This window comes from Bos grunniens, chromosome 27, assembly GCF_055505025.1.
Source record: "Bos grunniens cultivar Pamir isolate PY7600 chromosome 27, Bosgru_T2T1.0, whole genome shotgun sequence".
In the NCBI taxonomy this organism is placed as follows: domain Eukaryota; kingdom Metazoa; phylum Chordata; class Mammalia; order Artiodactyla; family Bovidae; genus Bos; species Bos grunniens.
The window spans coordinates 8930107-8948310 of record NC_141191.1 but is presented as its reverse complement, the minus strand read 5'-3'; the positions used below and the strand labels follow the sequence as shown (position 1 = coordinate 8948310).

Sequence of the window (18204 nt, the reverse complement as noted above, 5' to 3'; positions counted from 1 at the left end):
CTGGGTGTCATTCTGTCCATGATTCAGCTTGCTGGTGACTTCTGGGAAGATTTCCAATAAGCTGCCCTTTTGTCAGGAAAGGAGACCTCACAAGGCTGTGTGGAGTGAAGTGGTGTGTTTTCCAAGTGTGGAAGGGGATTTGTCTCCCCAGATGAAGGGCAGAGGGCTGCAGGGCCAGGTGAAAACAGGAGGTGAGAGAAAGTTCCTGTCCCCAACTAGAGCTCATCCAGGCCAGATAAAAAGATGGAAACCAAACCACGGCCAAGTGAGGATACATCACAGGATTCTTAGAACAGGTTCTGTGTTTGCAAATTTTGATCCTTTATTTATTGAGAACTCACTAAGAATCCCTGTGGGAACAAAAGACAGAGAGGCAAGAACGAAAGATCAGGAGAGTCAGAATAAAACATCCAAACAAAAAGCTTCAGGAGGCCTTCAGCGCACTCTGGGTGTAGTGGGGTCGACTTCAGGGACGTTCATCAAGGGCAAGCAGCATGGGCGGCCATCCAGACATCGCCCAGAATGAATTTCTGAGTCGAGGCAGAATTCCTGGCAGGACCCATTTGGACGCTCACAGACCTCCCTGAAACTGGCGCTGCCTGCACAGAGAACAGGGTGATGGTTACTGTTTACTGGTCTCCTTAAATGTTATTGAATTACATGTGGTGAAGGAATATCTGCAAACAAGCTTGTATGGATTTTTCATTGTTTCTTGATTTTCTTAAAAATCTGTTTGTTGTTTAGTTGCTAAGTCTTGTCCAGTTCTTTGCAACCACATGGACTGCAGCCTGTTAGGCTCCTCTGTAAATGGGATTTCCCGGGCAAGAGTACTGGAGTGGGTTGCCACTTCCATCTCCAAGGGATCTTCCAAACCTAGGGTTTGGCAGACAGATTCTTTACCACTGAGTACCTGGGAGAGCCCCTTAAAAATCTGCTTTCACACAAAAAATTTGTATTTGGGGCATTCTTGGAAAATCCAGCAAGATTGAGTGCATCTAAGAAAGGAGAGCCTGCCCATGGGCAGCCCTGCCCTCGCTCTGGGGCTCACACACATCAAAGCTCCTCCCGTCTTTCTCACTGCCTGTTATCTCCTGACATTGATGGCAGAAGGCAGTCTTTTTGTTATGAGTCTTGTACTGCTTGTTTTTCTAAAGTTGAAAAAACTTTTTAGAGAAAGCTGTCTTTCTGTGTGTTTGTGTATCTTTCAAAAGTGGAACTGAAATACAGATCCAAAAGAACGTACACAAGGAAATTATTAGAGAGGATATACTTCTGGGGGAAGGAAACAATATTCCTATGTATGTAATGTGCAGATAGCACCCACGTCAGCATTTCTTGCATCATGAAGGGGCACTCACTGCTTCTTTCCCTGGAGCTGCTCTTCCAGGTTGCAACCTGCCGCAGCGTTCATTGCAAACATTAAGAGTTCTTAAGGGATAGGCTACCCACTCCATTATTCTTGGGCTTCCCTTCTGGCTCAGCTGGTAAAGAATCTGCCTGCAATGCGGGAGAACTGGGTTTGATCCCTGGGTTGGGAAGATCCCCTGGAGAAGGGACTGGCTACCCACCCCAGTGTTCTTGCCTGGAGAATTCCATAGACAGAGGAGCCTGGCAGGCTACACAATCTATGGGGTCACAAAGAGTCAGACACAACTAAGCGACTTTCACTTTCAAGAGCTGAACACACATGATTGTTAAAAACATTGAATCATATTTGACTTATGGCCTAATATATTAGTATTCTGGAGATGGGTCACATACAACGAGGGGCTCATTTTCGAAAGCGGCTTCATCTCAGCAGTCTCCATATGTAACAAAGAGCACCTTTCCCAAGACAGCTTCTGAAACTCCTTGCTGGCATTAAAAAAGGTCTCAAAACCAGCACTTCTAGATTTTTCTATTCCAGAACACAAAAGCCAACTCTTGAATAGCTTCAAATCAGTGTAGGGCATTTGTAGCAATTCAACAAAAGTCCATTGAATTCAAAAGGAAAGTCAAAAGGATTAAATTGAATTTAATTCTTTACTGTCCACAAAACAATCATGAATTGATATTTGTTATGCATCCACTGAATGGGAGGCCCTTACTGGGGCACAGGCTTCCAATGAAAAAACAGATACGATGGCCCTTGACTTCTAAGATATCATGGTCCAGTCATCTTGGTGGCTAGACAGTCCAGGGAAGAGTCAACTAGCTCTCAAAGTAGATTGTTGGCCCAAGGATGAAGAAGAGGTTTGGTAAGTGAGAGCCAGAGGTAAATAAAACATGACTGAAATAAAGACAGCATAAGTGTCCCAGGGGATGAGAGCTCAAGGCACTAAAGCCTCAAAGAATCTGATGGTTGGAGCAGGCTTTGGAAGGAAAATTATGGGATTAGATTACTACTAAGTAAGGCTGTGTATTCAAGGTTTTCATCTGCAGTTTTCCTTATTCCCAGAATAGTAACATTCTCTGTATGTGTGTGTGTACACACACATGCACTTTGCCTGTCTGTGAAATATATCCACTGCCCCACACTCCACAAGGGATCTGAGATGAATGAAAGGGCTGGGATTACAGCTCCTTATACGAGGACTGTCCACATTCACCCATCTGTGTGAATGTGGACATACCTTCAGACTCCTTCCCAACCCTGAGACCTTGAATTCTCAGGAAAAGATAAGACATTCCTGTTGACGTAGAGCAGTGAGTCGCTCATCCCTCCTTAGATCAACAGGTCCTGGAGATAAACATCTACGCCTGTCCCTGTGATGGGTGTTGGCATACCAAACAGCATGCAGGTGGATAGACTCCACCGCGGTGCCATCTTCATCTCTGTGTTTAAGTTCTATTCCAGGAGAACAGATGTTGAAAAGGAAGAGGAAGCCCAGGGTGCCTTCAGGGATATCATCAAGCCAGGAGACCAGCAGTGTTAAGGGGCAATGGGTTAGAAGTCTCTCAGGAGTCACATGAGCACACACACACACACACACACACACACACACACACACACACATTCTGACTCAGAGTAAGCCTTTCAAGGAGACCCTCACCTATCCACCTGCCAGGCCCCTGTAGCTTTGGCATAGCTCTCATATAAGTATCAGGATTCTAATTTTTGCTGCAAGTAGTAGAGTTTTGGAGACCAAAATTTAGTAGAATAATGCCCCCATTTTTTGTCACCTAAATCTAGAAACTGCTAGTAAACTTGCCTAAATAATTCATCTTCAGTGCTGGAGCAAGGAGGGTTTGTTTCAAGCCCTTGAAACACCCTTGAAACGCCATTGACCTCGTGTTGTCTAACTGAGAGTCGCTGTGGGGAACGACTGAGTCAGGAGGCTGCGCGTCTTCCCAGGTTTCCCAGGAGACCCCTCCTCAGGCAGCGGTGATGGTAACGTTGCTCTGATCACTGGATCCGTTCAAGGTCTCAGGCACTCTACTCTTACCAAGGCATCAGCAAGGTTTTGTTGTTGTTACCTGGTGGAACGTGGCTCATAAAGAAGAGAATGGCGAACACGGGGACAGCAGTGCTCATGGCTGGAGGGAGGAGACAGCTTGGCTTCGTCGCCAAGAGGAGAGGACACTTCGGTCCGTGGCTCCGGCACCAGTGGGACGTCGGGGCCGGATGTCCGCGCTCCTCCGCCTCATTAGGGCTCCGTGCACAGCTGTTCTGAGCGCAGAGCGGCCTTCGCAGGAAGCCAGAGAATCCTCCTTTCATGGGACACTTCGAGCATTGGGAGACTGTGGGCGCACACTTTGGACCAGAAAACCGTGTTAAATGGGAACACGAGCTACAAATGCTTTGGCTCCAGATTAAAGGGTCTGAGCGAGGAGCCGTCTGTATTCAGGGACAATGAGTGGGGCTGGTTTCATCAGTGACTAGACGTTAGTGAGCTCTTCCCAGGCTTTACGAGCCATCCTCACGATCAATCGCCTTCTCTGGGTCGGAAAGCCCATGCCGCTCTGTTCACAATGTACTTATGACACGCCTGTGAGTTTGCTTAACAGACACTTGCCTCCCAGTGAGGTGTGAGCTTGTTGCTGAGATCAGGCTTTGCTCCTCAGGGCTGAGGAGGAAGTTGAATCCTGTGGTCATTCACTCTCAGAACCTCATCAGGTCAGACGATGGTGGGGCAGGGAAATGGACATATCTCTGAACATGGAGGCAGGAGGTCAGGGTTCAGGTCCAAGTCTCTAGGCCAGCCCCTCACTAGAGGTCCAGACATCAGCAGAAAGTCATCTTCCTGGAGTCTCAGCAGAAGCTGCATAGATTCAGATCTGCTGCACCTTGATCCGGAGACACTCGATCATGCATGAAAACAACTGGGAAAGCTGCTTCAAGATGCAGACACCTAGACCCACTCCAGGAAGTTTTAGTTTGGTAGGGTGCAGTGGAGCCTAGACGTCTGCATTTTTAACAGTTCCCAGGTACTAATTCTGGAGTATATTCTGGAATATGTCATCTTAGATCATCTCTCAGCTCCTTTCTAGCTCTTACATTAAAGTATTGCAAGCGCTCTTATCTGAGTAAATCTTGTGGTTGGCTTTTAAGACTGACAACAACATTCTGTGTGTGTATATAGGTGTGTATGTGTGTGCGTGTGCCTGTATGCAGCACACAAAGGTAAATTGCACACCTTCATCTGTGCCAAGTTAGAGGCTATTTTTTAAAGACAACTGGCCCGGGGAATAATTAAATTGACAGAGCAATCTATTTAGAAGAAGGCTCTTGCAATAGTACAGGCTAATTGAGGTTCCAGACTAAAACAACGTGTGTGTATAGAGGGAGGAGCAAGAGTGTTTGAGAGACAAAGCATGGGGCCATGATGACATTTATAATGAAAGTAGGCACATATGAGTAGCCAATAATTTTAACCTCAGTGCTTAAGAAAATGGTAAGAATAATTACCTGGAACTAGAACTGTGCTTTGAGGCAAGCTGGCTTCCCTGATAGCTCAGTTGGTAAAGAATCCGCCTGCAATGCAGGAGAACCCAGTTCGATTCCTGAGTCAGGAAGTTCCACTGGAGAAGGGATAGGCTACCCACACCAGTATTCTTGGGCTTCCCTTGTGGCTCAGCTGGTAAAGAATCTGCCTGAAATGTGGGAGACCTGGGTTCGATCCCTGGGTTGGGAAGATCCCCTGGAGAAGGGAAAGGCTATCCACTCCAATATTCTGGCCTGGAGAATTGCATGGACTATACAGTCCATGGGGTCTCAAAGAGTTGGACACAACTGAGCGACTTTCACTCACTTCATTGAGAGACAAGGGGGTGGTGACCCTCAGCCTGAGCAAGGGTAGATAAGTGCCTGGTTGGTCAGGGAGTTCTCAAACCACTCGTGGTGGCCTCTGCTGGCCCCTGTTGGTCCAAAAACAACAGTCCCTGACACTTGCCTGTAGCCCCCTGCTGAGATACTCAGAAGCCTGCTGTGTGAAATCCCAGGGTTCTGGCAGAAGAGCTAGCACAGGGCACCTGAGAATGAGGGCTGAGGTAGTTCTGGGGCTTCCTGTGGCTGTAGGCAGTGCACAGGCTGACCACATTCTCCAAGCAGGGGACTGACATGGGGGCATTGTTAACGTGCATAAGTGGCCGCGGGGATCTGGGAGGCCCTGATTCTGTGTTTTTCATAACGTCCTCCCATGCTCCTCTTTCCCCTCCATTACAAGATCTATCCTGAGTCAAAATAGTATTAAGATGATCGTCAAGGCTTAGAGATAAAAACCACACACAAAATGTTTTCTATGGTAAAACTTTATTAAAATTCAAACTTTTTCATTGGTAAATTTTATAAAATTTGTAGGAGACAGTGTATCAATCCTACCAAAATTATCATTCAAAAGTAAGGCGGCAACTGATTCCAACTAGTTTTTCATACCAGTATGACATAATAGGGCTTCCCTAGTGGCTCAGTCTGTAAAGAATTTGCCTGCAGTGCAGGAGACCTGGGTTGAATCCCTGGGTTGGGAAGATCCCCTGGAGGAGGGCATGACAACCCACTCCAGGATGCTTGCCTGGAGAATCCCCATGGACAGAGGAGCCTGGCGGACTGCAGTCCATGGGGTCCAAAAGAGTTACGCACGACTGAGCCACTAAGCATAGCATTCCAGGATAACGAAGTCACATGATACATAATAACAAAATCAAAAATGTCCTGATGAGCATAAATACAAAAGATCTTAAAGAAATATTAGCATATTACATTCAACAGTATTTAATTATATATACATATGAAATGGATCTTGACCTATTGCTGATTTGATTTAGGGCAGAAGGAAGGCCCTGCAGGGGCTGGGTGCAGGGCCTGCCTGACCAGGATGTTGAATGTGACCAAATGATCTTTCTACATCTCTTGAGAGGACTGTATAATTTTTTTTGTTTATATTGAAAACACAGAAAGACAATTTTAAAAACAAAGCTTTGTAGTAACATTTAATGACACTTGATAAGCACAGCCTTGGGAATTTTCCCCACTGTGATTTATAGTGCAAGACTCCACAGAGCCCACTAGACTTCTCTCAGGACAGGGAGCGGCTGACCTTCTGCAGAGCAGAGTCAGGCCCTTTAGGCAGGTTCCAAATGTTCAGATACAGATACTACCATCCAACACAGACACTACCATCGTCAACTACCGATACTACCATCACTTCCTATCTGCACAATGGTTAAAGTCACTCCTAGAATTTGCCTCAACTACTGATAACAGATTGAGGTTGACAGCTTGACATTTGGTTGGGTAAGTGCCATGGGACAGACTCAGATTCCATGAGGAGACAGTGCAGTGTGTGCAGCTGTGTGTCCCCAGGGTGGTCCGGTCCCACTGCTGTCTCACCCACCAGGGTGGGGAGTCCTGCTTCACTGGAAACAGCCACTCCCTCTAACACCCAGCCCACCTGCCAAGGTCACAGTCACGACAGGGCACCTCCTGAGACTGGAGGACAAGGTTCAGTTGCCACTGGTGTCTTCGTCCCAGTCACTCTCTTCGGAGGAAGAAGACACCTGGAGGTCATCGTAGAGGAAGCTCCGGGGCCCCGGGACAGCATGTCCGTCGGGCTCCTGGTCGACGGACGGGCTCTGAGCAGCAAGGGCTGGCTGCTCCGCAGGCCACGGAGACGGGGGCGCCGTGTACCGGCAGCTCCAGCAGCCTTCACCGTCTCTCAGGAAGAGCATCCTGAGAGGCTGGGCCGGGACGCGGATGATGGGCAGGGGTTGGGCTGCGGAGACGGCACCCACGCTCCTGGAGGGAGATCTGTCCGCTGGAGGCTGGAGGTCAAACTGTTGCCCCTGGGCAGGTGTCTCCCTGGATACACGGGCGGCCACTCTCGGTCCACGTCCAGCTGTGCAGGGTGGAGGAAGGAGATTCAGGAAGGCCCCCAGATCTGCTGTCGGAGTGCTCTGCTGGGGGGTCTGGACGGGGCTGAGTCTAGGTTTCTTTGGGGGGTTCACACATGTCAGGCTGGGGGTCTGTGCACATCTCTTGCCTGGAGCCTCGATGCGGCCCTTGGAGGCCGGGGCCAAATTCCTGCCGATGAGAGGCACTGTGGGGAGGCTGGATTTCACATCATGTCTCCTCGTTGGTGACCCTCTTGGGTGATCTGGATCCTGGAAGGATTTCCTCTTGGATGTGTGGATAAGAACAGGCATGTTTGGGTGCTGGAAGACAAGACCACACAGAGAGGCCAGGTGTGAGAATCTCCTCTCCATCCAGTAAAACACCTCACATGCATTCATTTTATATGATAAGATCCTCAATATCAGGGTGCTCATGTGACCTCAATACATTTATACATCAAATGGAAATGTTCAAACCATGTCTCTTGTTAAGTAAGGGGAAGCAAGTGTTTGGTAGACCTTCTATTTGAGACTGTACACAGATTGGTGATTTGCAGGCGCCTTGATGGCAAAATGAATTTTCCTGTCCAGTTTTGGAGGATGAATCACAATTTACAGATTCCTGTTCTAACTTAAAGGATTTGACTATGGAAGCTGCTGATAAAATCACTTCCATGTCTCTGCCAGCTTCTCGCCAGACATGTGAGTAAGAATGCAAAATCAAAGGCACCACGGAAAATGGCATCTGAAAAATAAATGATGACTTTGGTCAGGAAAGAATATGACTGGTTTCCTCCCACAGACAGGACTGAGGCCAGTGGATTAGAGGGGGCCCAGCAAAGACTGACCCTCAGGCAGAGGCCGGGCTCCGGCTCCTCCTTCCAGCTCTGTGGCTGCCGACCACGGGGCCTTCTGGGAAATCGCTGCAGGAGCTTCCTCTGCTGCTCCTCTTTCCTGCAACACAAACGTGTCAAGTGTCAGAAACCCAGTGTTCTTGTCATAGTTGGGACCAACGGTGCTGTCTGTGGCCCAGCCCCTTTCCTAGTTTGGGAGTGACACCAGACCTGAACCCCTCTGCCTTTGTGCCGAACCCCCATGTCCTTCCCCGACTCCAGAGACTCCTCCAGGGCTTCGGGGCTGGTCAGCTGCAAAGTTGTGAGTGTTCCACACTCTCTTTAGTGACCTCAGGGCCTAGTGTGAGCCCCCGAGTGTGGCCCCTGAGGACGTCATTCCTGTCTCTGTCTCCCGAGTTTCCCTGTCCTTTCTAGAGATGGCTCAGCACAGTGTCAATAAGGAGAGGAACTGTCTCCAGATTGCAGCCCAGACCTTGGGTCCCACCTCCCCACTGCTCACCTCTGCCTTTCCTCCTCCTCTCTCTCAGCCGTGTTAGGGGTCCCTGGGGTCGGTGTGTCCTGCAGCTTCCACGCCAGGTTCTCCTTACCGAATCTGGACCCCAAGGGCAAGGGGACCATCGCCCCTTGCCAGCGCTTCATGGGGCACCTGAGGCTCCTTGCTGTGTGCCCAAAGGCTCCACAGTCCTTACACTTCACCTGTGGGTGGAGGAGAACCAGGTCAGTGAGTCAGCAGAAGCCTCAGGCACGAGTCCAAAGGGAGTGCAAGGATGGATGGAGAGCGTTGCATGCTGGTTCTGAAGAAAGGACGCGGTCCCACAGGTACCGGGATAGTTACAATATTGTGGTTCCCAAAGCCCTTGTCAGGAGCATCAGAGGAGGAGGGTCTGGCAGTCTAAGGTAAACAGTAAGAGCCCCATGAAGCCAGGGCAGACATAACCCCGAGGAGCCCTGATGGTTCCTCCCAGGCTCTGAGTGGCCCAATCTGCTGGGGAGGGAGTTCGAGGCAGCTATCTTTGGATGCGAATGCACTAGTTAGTTATGGACCCAGAATATTCCAGGTCTAAACCCTGTCTCCACAGTTCATGCCACCCACAGATTCCCTGCAGATCCAAGCCTCCACTCACCATGGAGTCTTTCTCCTGTGGTGGTGGAACCATCTGCCTCACAGGTCCCGAGTTTTGCTTCCTCACTTTCTGGTCTTGAAAGAGTTGGCAGGCTCTCAGCCATCCGTAATGACCAGCCATCTTCCACACCTACTGGAGATTCTCCTCAATCTTAATTTTTGTATCTCCTCTGTGAAAAGAAAGAAGAAACTGTCATTTTGATGCAGAGACACAGAGACATTCCTGCCCTATCGACCCTAAATGGGAATCATGACATCAGGACCAGGTTTCTGACGTATTGACTTCTCCTGCCCAGATCTTTCTCTTTACAGAATGTGAAGAAGAACTAAAGAACCTCTTGATGAAAGTGGAAGAAGAGAGTGAAAAAGTTGGCTTAAAACTCAACATTCAGAAAACTAAGATCATGGTAAAAGGATAGGGAAACAGTGACAGACTTTATTTTTGGGGGCTCAAAAATCACTATAGATGGTGACTGTGGCCATGAAATGAATAGACACTTGTTGCTTGGAAGAAAAGCTATGAGCAATCTAGACAGCATATTAAAAAGCAGAGACATTCCTTTGCTGACAAAGGTCCGTCTAGTCAAGGCTATGGTTTTTCCAGTAGTCTTGTATGGATGTGAGAGTTGGACTGTAAACAAAGGCGAATGCTGAAGGATTGATGCTTTTGAACTGTGGTGTTGGAAAAGACTCTTGAGAATCCTTTGGGCTGCCAGGAGATCAACCAGTCCATCCTAAAGGAAATCATTCCTGAATATTCACTGGAAGGACTGATGCTGAAGGTGAAATTCCCATACTTTGGCCATCTGATGTTAAGAACTGACTCATAGGAAAAGACTGGATACTGGGAAAGATGGAAGGCAGGAGAAGAAGGGGACGACAGAGGATGAGATGGTTAGATGTCATTACCGACTCGATCGACATGAGTTTGAGTAAGCTCCCAGAGGTGAAGATGGACAGGGAAGCCTGGTGTGCTGCAGTCCACGGGGTCCCAAAGAGTCAGACGTGACTGAGAGATTGAACTGAGCTGCCCAGACATTTCTATATTCTCCCCTGATTCCCGACACACAGATTAAGACCCAGAATATCATGCATTTGGATTTGTATCCTTGGAAGACTAAATTTAGAGACTTGGGTTACATGTATCACAGTCTAGGAGGTAAAAGATCTCCCCACATGTACACAAACATTTGTGCTAGGGGGAAGCTACACTTAATATTGAGGAATAGGCATTTGAAAATCAAAAATAAGTGCGATTATTTGGAAAATTGGACTCTCCCATTCGACATCAGGGAAGGCAATTTTCAAGTACAAATTCACTTCGAATTATCTTCCTCTCTACTAGATTAGATGATTCACAGCTGAGGGTCTGTTTTCTGGAACTTTTGTCCTCAGCGTCTCACTTGTACCTAGCTCATGTGAAATACATGTTTAAACTAAGGATGAACAAATAATGTTTTTGGATTTCAATGGTATGCCTATTCAATGGAAATCTAATTAGCCAGAAAAAGAAAAACAGTTGAGATGTTATTATTTTCCAGAACATGGAGAGACCTTAGTGCTATGATGCTGATGAATTAAGTCAGAGGCTGAAAGCAAAAACAGGAGAATTTCCCTCCTGGGTAGAAGAGTGAGAGCAGACACAGAAGGAACAAACCAGCACAGCGACAAACACAGCAGAGACAGAGGCAACACACAGATATGAGAACAGGCAGCGTACAGTAGGGAGGAGGCTTCCTCATCCACTGGATCACCATAAAAGCAAGAGGGTTGTGGAAAAACATCGACTTTTGTTTTATTGACTATGCCAAAGCACTTTGACTGAGTGGATCACAATAAACTCTGAAAAATTCTGAAAGAGATGGGAATACCAGACCACCTGTCCTGCCTCCTGAGAAATATATGCAGGTCAGGAAGCAACAGTTAGAATCAGACATGGAACAGCAGACTGGTTCCAAACCAGGAAAGGAGTACGTCAAGGCTGTATATCGTCACCCTGCTTATTTCCCTTACATGCAGAGTGCATCATGAGAAATGCTGGGCTGGATGAAGCACAAGCTGGAATGATGATTGCCGGGAGAAATATCAATAACCTCAGATATGCAGATGATACCAGCCTTATGGCAGAAAGTGAAGAACTAAAGAGCCTCTTGATGAAAGTGAAAGTGGAGAGTGAAAAAGTTGGCCTAAACCTCAACATTCAGAAAACTTAGATCATGGCATCTGATCCCATCACTTCATGGCAAATAGATTGGGAAACAGTGGAAACAGTGGCAGACTTTATTTTGGGGGGCTCCCAAATCACTGCAGATGGTGACTGCAACCATGAAATTAAAAGACATTTTGTCCTTGGAAGAAAATTTATGACCAACCTAGATGCATATTCAAAAGCAGAGACATTACTTTGCCAACAAAGGTGTATCTAGTCAAAGCTATGGTTTTTCCAGTAGTCATGTATGGATGTGAGAGTTGGACTGTGAAGAAAGCTGAGTGCCAAAGAATTGAGGCTTTTGAACTGTGGTGTTGGAGAAGACTCTTGAGAGACCCTTGGACTGCAAGGAGATCCAGCTAGTCCATCCTAAAGGAGATCAGTCCTGGGTGTTCTGTGGAAGGACTGATGCTGAAGCTGAAACTCCAATTCTTTGGCCACCTCATGTGAAGAAGTGGCTCACTTGAAAAGACCCTGATGCTGGACAAGATTGAAGTCAGGAGGAGAAGCGGACGACAGAGGATGAGGTGGTTGGATGGCATCACCAACTCAATGGACATGCGCTTGTGGAAACACTGGGAGTTGGTGATGGACAGGGAAGCCTGCCGTGCTGCAGTCCATGGGGTCGCAAAGAGTCAGACACGACTGAGTGACTGAACTGAACTGAGGGAGGAAGCTTCAGGGGAGAAGGCAGGAGAGTCACAGTGGTCAAATGTGACGGCAGTGACAGAGGAAAATCTGGGTGGTGAGCATGAATAAGGCTCAAAAAGCTGAAATATAATAATGTACAAAAGGGCAGAGTCGCTGCAGTCACCATGACGCGAGGTAGCCAGCATGAGCTTGCCCGCCAGAAGAATAAGAAAAGGCAGAGCAGCTCAGTTAAGGGAAAGCACTGAGCCGCTGGGGCGATTGTCCCCCAAGCAGAGAGACATGCAGATCACGCAGCAGAAGCTGAAAAAGGCAAAAGGGAAGGGGGAATCCAAGTAGCTTTGGGGCTTTGTGTGCAACCCTCTTGCCCTTGGCCTCTGTGCCTGAAACCAGTGCCCCACGCTGGGGTTTCCTGCCACAGGGCTCCTGGGCCCAGGACCGATGGTGTTCCCTTTGCCCTGAGTCTGCAGTAGGTCCCTTTTGTGCTTCCTTCCCCTCAAGTAGCCTCTCTCCCTTTCTGCCACTCTCAGAGGGTGAGGGGGTTATCCTTTCCCATTCTTTTTTATTCCTGTGGAGTTCACCCTAAAGTTTTAAAATTAGCTTTGTAATTGCAAAAACAAGTACAAATGAAACATCTAATATTAACATCAACGTTTACTCAATTAAAAAACTGAAATCATAAAGTTCAGGACATCTTCCCCTCTTGCCAATCCACACCACTACATAAGTTTACTATGGACTTTTTTCTGAATAATATGCTGAACACCAGGTTTAAAAAGCAAACCATCCTAAAATCCAGCTGTGCTCCTCCTCTCTGTAGGAGATGATCAGAGAGGTGCGGGAGGAATGCCCTCACTGAGGGAGATGCAGCTTTGATGGTGGCTGAGGACCAGTCAAGAAGGAATGTCCCTTTCCCAGCTGACCTGAGGCTGATCCAAGGTTGCATGAGCTTGTCGAGAGTTTCTTAGCCAAGTGACGTCATCTATTCCCTTTGGTCTAACCACATCTGAAGACATGTGAAGAGAAAGAAATAATTCACAATTTCACTCATGTGTGGAACAAAAAAGACAAACAAAAAGAAAACAAGAAAAAAGAATTTTAAAGAAGACAACGTTGACATGATAGCAAATACAAAGATACACAGACCTGAGTAAAGGAAATCAGAAGAGGAACCTCAAAGAAAATGGGGCAGCAAATAGTAACAGAGGAAAACTGCAGTTTTTGGTGCTAAGAAGTTGTGTGGTTCACAGAAGCTGAAATGTATGGTGATGCACCTAAAACTTCACTAAAATTATAATGGGATAATACCAAAACTTAAAACAAGTAAAATAAAATTCTAAAGAAATTACAGAATCAATCCCAGGGTGCCTAAAGCCACATCACTACATGATTTTACTCTTGTCCCATTTCCCTGAGGGACTAGCCAAACACCAAATTTAAACCACACAACCTGAAATGCAGCTGTGAGCCTCTAGTCTGTCAGCAGATGCTCAGAATCATGAGTGCTGGACACTCCAGCTGAGGAGATGCAGCTTCCAGGGTGGCTGAGGAGGGTCAGAGGGGAAATTTCCCTTTCCTGCTGACTTGAGACTCCCCTAAGGTCACATGACCTTGATGAGGTTTTCTTTCCTTTTTTGTGATGAGGTTTTCTTAACCAATCAACATTATGTAGGCTACAGTCCAGGGGGTCACAAGGAGTCAGACACAACTGAACGACTGAACAGCAAAACTCACCCTGTATCTCTCAGTGTCTTGAAGACCCATTTAGAAAAGAGAAATGTCTTGTGGATTCACTTCGATGTGGAACATTAAACACAAATTTTAAAAGCAAATAAGTCAAAACAAAAAGAAAGGAAAGCAAATGACACAAAAACAAACATTCTCACAGAACATGTAGGGCATGTCAGAGGATAGTGGCAAGGGGACGGCTGACGAGTGAAACGGGTCCACAGGATGGTAACAGAAACACCCAAGTTGTTGGTGCTCACCAATTGTATGATCTACTGGAATTGAAATATATTTTTTGTACACATAACATTTAATCTAACAAATTCACTGAATTAGTTCAGTTCAGTCGCTCATTGGTGTGCGACTCTTTGCGACCCCATGAATCACAGCACCAGGCCAGGCCTCCCTGTCCATCACCAACTCTCGGAGTTCACACAAGCTCATGCACATCGAGTCTGGATTGCCATTCAGCCATCTCATCCTCTGTCGTCCCCTTTTCCTCCTGCCCCCAATCCCTCCCAGCATCAAGGGCTTTTCCAGTGAGTCAACACTTCGCATGAGGTGGCCAAAGTATTGGAGCTTCAGCTTCAGCATCAGTCCTTCCAATGAGCACCCAGGACTGATCTCTGTTTGGATTGACTGGTTGGATCTCCTTGCAATCCAAGGGACTCTCAAGAGTCCTCTCCAGCACCATAGTTCAAAAGCATGAATTCTTTGGCAGTCAGCTTTCTTCACAGTCCAACTCTCACATCCATACTTGACCACTGGAAAAACCATAGCCTTGACTAGATGGACCTTTGCTGGCAAAGTCATATCTCTGCTTTTGAATATGTATCTAGGTTGGTCCTAACTTTCCTTCCAAGGAGTAAGCGTCTTTTAATTTCATGGCTGCAATCACCATCTGCAGTGATTTTGGAGCCCCCAAAAAATTAAGTCTGCCACTGTTTCACTGTGTCCTTATCTATTTGCCATGAAGTGATGGGACCAGATGTCATGATCTTTGTTTTCTGAATGTTGAGCTTTAAGCCAACTTTTTCACTCTCCTCTTTCACTTTCTTCAAGAAGCTTTTTGTTCCCCTTCACTTTCTGCCATAAGGGTGGTGTCATCTGCATATGTGAGGTTATTGATATTTCTCCCAGCAATCTTGATTCCAGCTTGTGCTTCCCCCAGCCCAGCGTTTCTCATGATGTACTCTGCATAGAAGTTAAATAAGCAGGGTGACAACAGCCAGCCTTGATGTACTCCTTTTCCTATTTGGAACCAGTCTGTTGTTCCATGTCCAGTTCTAACTGTTGCTCCCTGACCTGCATATAGGTTTCTCATGAGGCAGGTCAGGTTGTCTGGTATTTCTATGTCTTTCAGAATTTTCCACATTTTATTGTGATCCACATAGTCAAAAGCTTTGGCATAGTCAATAAAGCAGAAATAGATGTTTTTCTGGAACTCTCTTGCTTTCAATGATCCAGCAGATGTTGGCAATTTGACCTCCGGTTCCTCTGCCTTTTCTAAAACCAGCTTGAATATCTGGAAGTTCTCTGTTCACGTACTGCTAAAGCCTGGCTTGGAGAATTTTGAGCATTACTTTACTGGCATGTGAGATGAGTGCAATTGTGTGTTCGTTTGAGCATTCTTTGGCATTGCCTTTCTTTGGGATTGGAATGAAAACTGAACTTTTCCAGTCCCATGGTCACTGCTGAGTTTTCCACATTTGCTGACATATTGAGTGCAGCACTTTCACAGCATCATCTTTCAGGATTTGAAATAGCTCCACTGGAATTCCATCACTTCCACTAGCTTTTTTCGTAGTGATGCTTTCTAAGGCCCACTGGACTTCACATTCCAGGATGTCAGTCTCTAGGTGAGTGATCACACCATCCATGGCCAAGAGGAGCTACCCCACACCCGAGGTCAGGGGGGCCACCAAGAGGAGCTACTACATGCCTGAGGTCAGGGGAGGTGGCTGAGAGGAGAAACCCACATTCAAGGAGAGGCGGCTGTGCATGCTCAGGAGGGCTGAGAGGAACTACTCCACCTTCAGGTCCGGAGGGGCGGCCCTGAGGAGATAGCCCTCATCCAAGGTAAGGAGCAGCGGCTGCACTTTCTGGAGCAGCCATGGAGAAATACCCCACGTCAAAGGTAAGAGAACCCAAGCAAGATGGTAGGTGTTGCGAGAGGGCATCAGAGGGCAGACACACTGAAACCACAATCACAGAAAACTAGCCAATCTGATCACATGGACCACGGCCTTGTCTAACTCAGTGAAACTAAGCCATGCCCTGTGGGGCCGCCCAAGGTGGGAGGGTCATGGTGGAGAGGTCTGACAGAATGTGGTCCACTGGAGAAGGGAATGGCAAACTATGTCAGTATTCTTGCCTTGAGAACCCCATTTACAGTATGAAAAGGAAAAATGATAGGATACTGCAAGAGGAACTCCCCAGGTCAGTAGGTGCCCAATATGCTACTGGAGATCCGTGGAGAAATAACTTCAGAAAGAATGAAGGGATGGAGCCAAAGCAAAAACAATACCCTGTTGTGGATGGGACCAGTGATAGAAGCAAGGTCTGACACTGTAAAGAGCAATATTGCATAGGAACCTAGAGTGTCAGGTCCATGAATCAAGGCAAATTGGAAGTGGTCAAACAGGAGATGGCAAGTGTGAACACTGACATTCAAGGAATCAGCCAACTAAAATGGACTGGAATGGGTGAATTTAACTCAGATGATCATTATATCTACTCCTGTGGGCAGGAATCCCTGAGAAGAAATGGAGTAGTCGTCATGGTCAACCAAAGAGTCCGAAATGCAGTACTTGGATGCAATCTCAAAAACCACAGAATGATCTCTGTTCATTTCCAATGCAAACCTTTCAATATCAGAGTAATCCAAGCCTATGCCCCAACCATTAAACCTGAAGAAGCTGAAGTTGAACAGTTCTATGAAGACCTTCAAGACCTTTTAAAACTAACAACCAAAAAAGATGTCCTTTTCATTATCAGGGACTGGAATGCAAAAGCAGGGAGTCAAGAAACACCTGGAGTAACAGGCAAATTTGGCCTTGGAATACGGAATGAAGCAGGGCAAAGGCTGATAGAGTTTTGCCAAGAGAATGCACTGGTCATAGCAAACACTCTCTTCCGACAACACAAGAGAAGACTCTACACATGGACATCACCAGATGGTCAACATCGAAATCAGATTGATTATATTCTTTGCAGCCAAAGATGGGGACGCTCTTTATAGTCAGCAAAAACAAGACCGGGAGCTGACTGTAGCTCAGATCATGAACTCCTTCTTGCCAAATTCAGACTTAAATGGAAGAAAGTGGGGAAAACCTCTAGACCATTCAGGTATGACCTCAATCAAATCCCTGATGATTATACACTGGAAGGGAGAAATAGATTTAAGGGACTAGATCTGATAGGCAGAGTACCTGAGGAACTATGGATGGAAGTTCGTGACACTGTACAGAAGACAGGGATCAAGACCATCTTCATGGAAAAGAAATGCAGAAAAGCAAAATGGCTGTCGGAGGAGGCCTTACAAATAGCTCTGAAAAGAAGAGAAGCCAAAAGCAGAGGAGCAAAGGAAAGATATAAGCATCTGAATGCAGAGTTCCAGAGAATAGCAAGGAGAGATAAGAAAGCCTTCCTCAGCAATCAATGCAAAGAAAGAGAGGAAAACAACAGAATGGGAAAGACTAGAGGTCTCTTCAAGAAAATCACCCTACAAAAAATCATGAAATGTAAACATTAAAGTATCCATACCCCATCACCTAGACCACATTGACACCTCTTTCACCTACTGTCCCATTTCTCCCATGGACATACACCACCAAATTTAAAACAGCCTTAATCCCAGCCGCATCCCTCTTACCTGTCAGTAAATGCTCAGAATGTCGGTGCTGGACACTTTGTGCACCTTTGAAGGTGGCTAAGGAGAGTCAGTGGGGTCATTTCCCTCTCCTGCTGCCTTTGAGTGTGCTCCCACATCACCTGACCTTGACGAGGTTGTATTAATCCAATCAAGGTTAAGTATCACATTTGATCTAACAACATCTTGCAGACACTTTCAGAAAAGAGAAATGCCTTAGAAAATTCACTCATATATGGAACAATAAATACAAAAAAAAAGAGGGAAGAAGTACAAAACATTATTAAGAGAGAGCAAACGAAACAAGAAAAAACACACATTCACAGAACAGAGCAGCAGGTGTCAGAGGGTGGCAGTAAAAGAGGCCCACAGGGTGGTAAAAGAAAAACCCAGTTTTTGGTGCTGGTCAGTTTTATGGCATGCCAGAGTTGAAATCTATTTTTATACAAATAAAACATGTACT

The 18204-nt window shown here is 46.6% G+C and overlaps 2 protein-coding genes across 5 annotated transcripts in view; both read right to left on the bottom strand.

Annotated features, from left to right (window-relative positions):
- Nucleotides 1-383: 383 nt before the first annotated feature.
- Nucleotides 384-3642, bottom strand: DEFB108B (defensin beta 108B). Its single transcript, XM_086380755.1, has 2 exons — nt 3457-3642; nt 384-599 (listed from the first exon to the last, which is right to left on the bottom strand). The coding sequence occupies exons 1-2, from the start codon at nt 3512-3514 to the stop codon at nt 436-438; spliced, it is 222 nt and encodes a 73-aa protein (XP_086236881.1). The 5' UTR covers nt 3515-3642; the 3' UTR covers nt 384-435.
- Nucleotides 3643-5714: 2072 nt separating this feature from the next.
- Nucleotides 5715-18204, bottom strand: part of LOC147343503 (protein FAM90A5-like) — a 35307-nt gene continuing 22817 nt past the window's right edge. For 2 of the 4 annotated variants that reach the window (XM_086380189.1, XM_086380190.1), the window contains 5 exons: nt 13066-13148; nt 9287-9455; nt 8662-8858; nt 8157-8262; nt 5715-7629 (listed from right to left, as the gene is read on the bottom strand). In XM_086380189.1, coding sequence (XP_086236315.1) covers nt 6922-7629; nt 8157-8262; nt 8662-8858; nt 9287-9406 — 1131 coding nt within the window. In that variant the 5' untranslated portion in view covers nt 9407-9455; nt 13066-13148 and the 3' untranslated portion in view covers nt 5715-6921. Of the gene's footprint in view, nt 7630-8156; nt 8263-8661; nt 8859-9286; nt 9456-13065; nt 13149-13592; nt 17734-18204 lie in introns of those variants that run through there. The other 2 variants (XM_086380192.1, XM_086380193.1) reach the window with 2 other exon arrangements.